Source organism: Mus caroli, chromosome 18 (assembly GCF_900094665.2).
Source record: "Mus caroli chromosome 18, CAROLI_EIJ_v1.1, whole genome shotgun sequence".
Classification (NCBI taxonomy): Eukaryota; Metazoa; Chordata; class Mammalia; order Rodentia; family Muridae; genus Mus; species Mus caroli.
Genome location: NC_034587.1, coordinates 16,685,505 through 16,689,301, shown reverse-complemented (window position 1 = coordinate 16,689,301; position 3,797 = coordinate 16,685,505). Strand labels below are relative to the sequence as shown.

General features: G+C 40.0%; 1 protein-coding gene across 1 annotated transcript in view; it reads right to left on the bottom strand.

Annotated features, from left to right (window-relative positions):
• Dsg4 (desmoglein 4) overlaps positions 1-3,797 on the bottom strand; it is a 35,509-nt gene that overhangs the window by 19,500 nt on the left and 12,212 nt on the right. The window contains exons 4-6 of the mRNA XM_021150746.1: positions 2,984-3,139; positions 2,523-2,667; positions 534-700 (exon numbers count right to left, since the gene is read on the bottom strand). Of these exons, the coding sequence (XP_021006405.1) occupies positions 534-700; positions 2,523-2,667; positions 2,984-3,139 (468 nt within the window). The remainder of the gene's footprint in view (positions 1-533; positions 701-2,522; positions 2,668-2,983; positions 3,140-3,797) is intronic.

The window sequence follows — 3,797 nt, the reverse complement described above, 5'->3', positions numbered from 1 at the left end:
CAGTAACCCCCCAGAGCTCATATCTCTAGCTGCATATGTATCAGAAGATGGCCTAGTCGGCCATCAGTGGAAAGAGAGGCCCATTGGTCGTGCAAACTTTATATGCCTCAGTACAGGGGAACGCCAGGGCCAAGCAGTGGGAGTGGGTGGGTGGGGGAGTGTGTGTGAGAGGGTATGGGGGACTTTTGGGATAGCATTGGAAATGTAAATGAAATAAATACCTAATAAAAGCAAACAAACAAACAAAAAAGAAGTGTAAGCTGAATAAATCCTTTCCTCCCCAACTTGCTTTTTGGTCATGATGTTTGTGAAGGAATAGAAACCCTGACTAAGACAATGACCCAGTGCCATTATTTGTTTTTTAATAGGTGCATAAAACAAAATCTATCACTGACCATTTAATTTTCATTAAAAATGACTAGAGTATTTTTTCTTTCCTCCTGAGCACTGGACTAAGGTCACACACAAATTATCTCATCTTTGTCTTTACAAAACCAAATTCATTGTTACCATTCATTCATAGAAGGCTTTACCTCTCTGTCAAGGAAATTGGACATCGTGCGGACTTCTCCAGTGTACCTGTTCACCATGAACATGGGTGCACCAGCAGGCTCCTGGGAGATGATCTTGTATGCAATTTTAGAATTCAAGTGATTGTCTTCATCTGCATCTGTGGCACTTAACTTTACCACCAGTGCATCTATAAGTAAGGATGGAGGTAGAAAATGGTTGAAATTCTATTAGATTCAATCCCTCCAGGCATTAGGTATAAAAAGAGTGGCTGGTCTTTCCTTGGATTTTCCTTACTTCCTTGAGAGTATGCCACTGTAGCTTACAGCAGGGAGTTGCATCACCCACATCAGTAGTTACAAAAATGAAAGTAGCTAACATGTGAAATTCTTGGCAGTTTATTCTTTCATTCTGTTAATGATAAGTTAGGAGCAAACTGGTATCCTTTAATAAGTGAAAAAGTTCAGTAGAGTGTCATAAAGCCAACAGAAGTGATTTGATCAGATTTGTTTTTACCATGGACTTGTGAAATTATTTTCTGTTGTTTAATTAAGAAGCTGATAACTTAGTTGAATTTAACATTGCAATCATTTATTGCTTATCTTTTTTGAGACAGGGTATCTCTGTAGAGCAGGTGTGCCCATGCTACCACAACTGGTAAATATGTATATTGCTAATTGTTACTTATAGCAGAATTATTACTGTTTGCAGTAGAAGATAATTTGTCAAAGTAAAAGTTATATAGTTATCAAAATGAGTAATTTATTAGAGAAATATAAAAAGTTCTAATTTTTTTATGCAGAGAAAGGCAGGCCCTGTGGACCATGCCTACTGGCAACATCCATCTACAGGGTTAATTTTCCAGAATTGGCCAATATTCCATCTCACAGACCTCAAAGTGAAGACCCTACTGCAGAGAATCTTAGTGCCATTAAACAGAAAAAGCATGGGCACCAGGAGTTTGGAGTTTATGAAGGTGTGTCCTGGTCCTGAAGGTGATTGTGTTCAAGCTGTGCTCACAGGAGGAGGAGGAGGAAGAGGAGGAGGAGGAGGAGGAGAAAATAGCACTGAAATAGCACTGGTGTGTTTTTCTCCTTTTCCCTCACCAGGGCTGCTCTGAGGAATGTCAGCAAGAAGCTAAGGCCAGAGTCATCCCCTGCTCCCAACCACCTCTCTTGTGTCCCTTACACAAAACCTTTCTGCCTTTCCATGCTTTCTTACTCTGTATGTTCAAAATGTATGTGTTTTTCTGTCTTTCTATTCAATTTTGCTATTATTGCCTCTGGAATGTCTTTCAAGGTATAATGTGAGATGCAGAACTGAAAGGTAAAGAAGTATCTGAGGATCAGAAAGAGATGGAAGTAGGTAGAGAGGGAGGAGAGCGAGGGGAAGTTAGTAGCAGCAGCAAAGAAGCATAAAAGTAAGAAGGGAAAAAAGTAAGACAAAGAGAACACAGGGAGGCACTAGGCTTGGGTTTGGAATGAAGCAGGATGGAGAGAAATGGGAGAAAAGGCAGAGAGAGAGGCAGAGAGAGAGAGAGAGAGAGAGAGAGAGAGAGAGAGAGAGAGAGAGAGAGACCCAGAAAGAATAGAGAGAGGGAGAGAGAGAAGAAAATGTCTCTTGCTGTCTGAAGACGTGATGGCTCTCAGTGGTGGCTCTGATGGAGAGACTGCCTTCTGCACCTTTTCTCTCTCTTATGGTTTAGCTATGACTTTTCAAGCCATAGATCGGAATGGAATCTGTTGTGGTTTTCTGTTTTCTCAGTTTACTTTTTCAGAGTAAGTCAACTCACCCATTTCCGAGAATGATGCTGAACACTGGCTCAACTGCATGTATAAGAGTCATCTAGCATTTTAACTGTATATTTTCTATTTCTAAACACTAGAATGTTTGTTTTATTCCATAGGGAGCTTGGCTTTTGCTGATAGTTGAGTAAGCTGGCATGCCAGTCTTCCCAGGCTTCTGAGGAGGAGGTGAGCAGACAGTGCCATAAAGGGGTGGTGCATACTTACTGGCGTCACTGTTCTCTTCAATATTGGCTGTGTACACATTCTGAGTGAAGACTGGGGGGTTGTCGTTCACATCCATGACTTTCACTCTGAGCTCCAGTGGTCTCTCCAAGTCTTCTCCTCGGGAGTTGAGAGCACGGCAATGGATCTGGGCAAAGTAGAGCAAAGCTGTCTTTCTCCACTAAATTAGCAATACTCTTGAAATAATATTTCTCAGAATATGAAAATACAATTCAGATTATACTGGAACCTAGCTATTGAAATGTTATTGGAACTTGTTCATAAACAGGTGTATTATATGGGACACCAACTTGGCTCCTTCAGACTTTTCTTACTCTTTCAAATCTTTTAATTGTTTCAATCTACTATATTATTTTTACTCTACCGACTTTTTAATTTTCTTTTTTCAAAAGGAGGGAAACATTTTTTAAAAATATTAATAAAAATCCATGGCCAGGACTTACCAGGAACAGTGGGGTTATCTCTCTGTCCACCACTGAGGTAATGTTGATTTCTCCAGTCCGAGGGTTGATGGTGAACACTCCGTAAGGTGGCCGATCAATGCCCGCTCCAGAGATTCGATAGGTTATCCTCTGGCTTACTTCACAGTCTGATCTAATCTACAAGAGAGATGGCTGGGGTTGGGACCTAACACAACTGAGCCTCTCCAAGCTTCAAACTATGATGGGAAAAATGACATTAGCTCATAAGCTTATTGTAGGATTATACAACAGTGTGTGTGTGTGTGTATGCGTGCACATGTGCATGCATGTGCAATTTCTGTCTGATGGATATGTGCATGAAGTACACATATAGTTGATATTTACTGTTAATTCTCTGATTTTGTTTGCATAGAAAGCCTGAAAAAAGAAACCAAATCTCTAGTGGTTTTATTTTACTTCATTTAGTTTTTAAATAAAAGTGTGTGTGTGGGTGGGTGTGCATGTGTGTGTTTATATGAATACAGGTGCCCTTGGAGGCCATAGGCATCGGTCTCTCCTGGAGCTGGAATTCTGACCCTTTTTCCTCCACTCCCTCCAGAGCTGGAAGCACAGGCATGAGACAGCATGCCTGGTTTCATGTAGGTCTAGGGACAGAACCCAAAAATGTATGCATGGTAGGCAAGCACTCTACCAACTTGTCTACATCCCTAGTGTCTTTTAGATTTTTAGATTTTTTAAAAGAATTTGTTTTATATTAGTATTATTCTGTTTAGAAGCTTATAATGATATAACATGATATAAAATTATATATATATATATATATATATATATATAT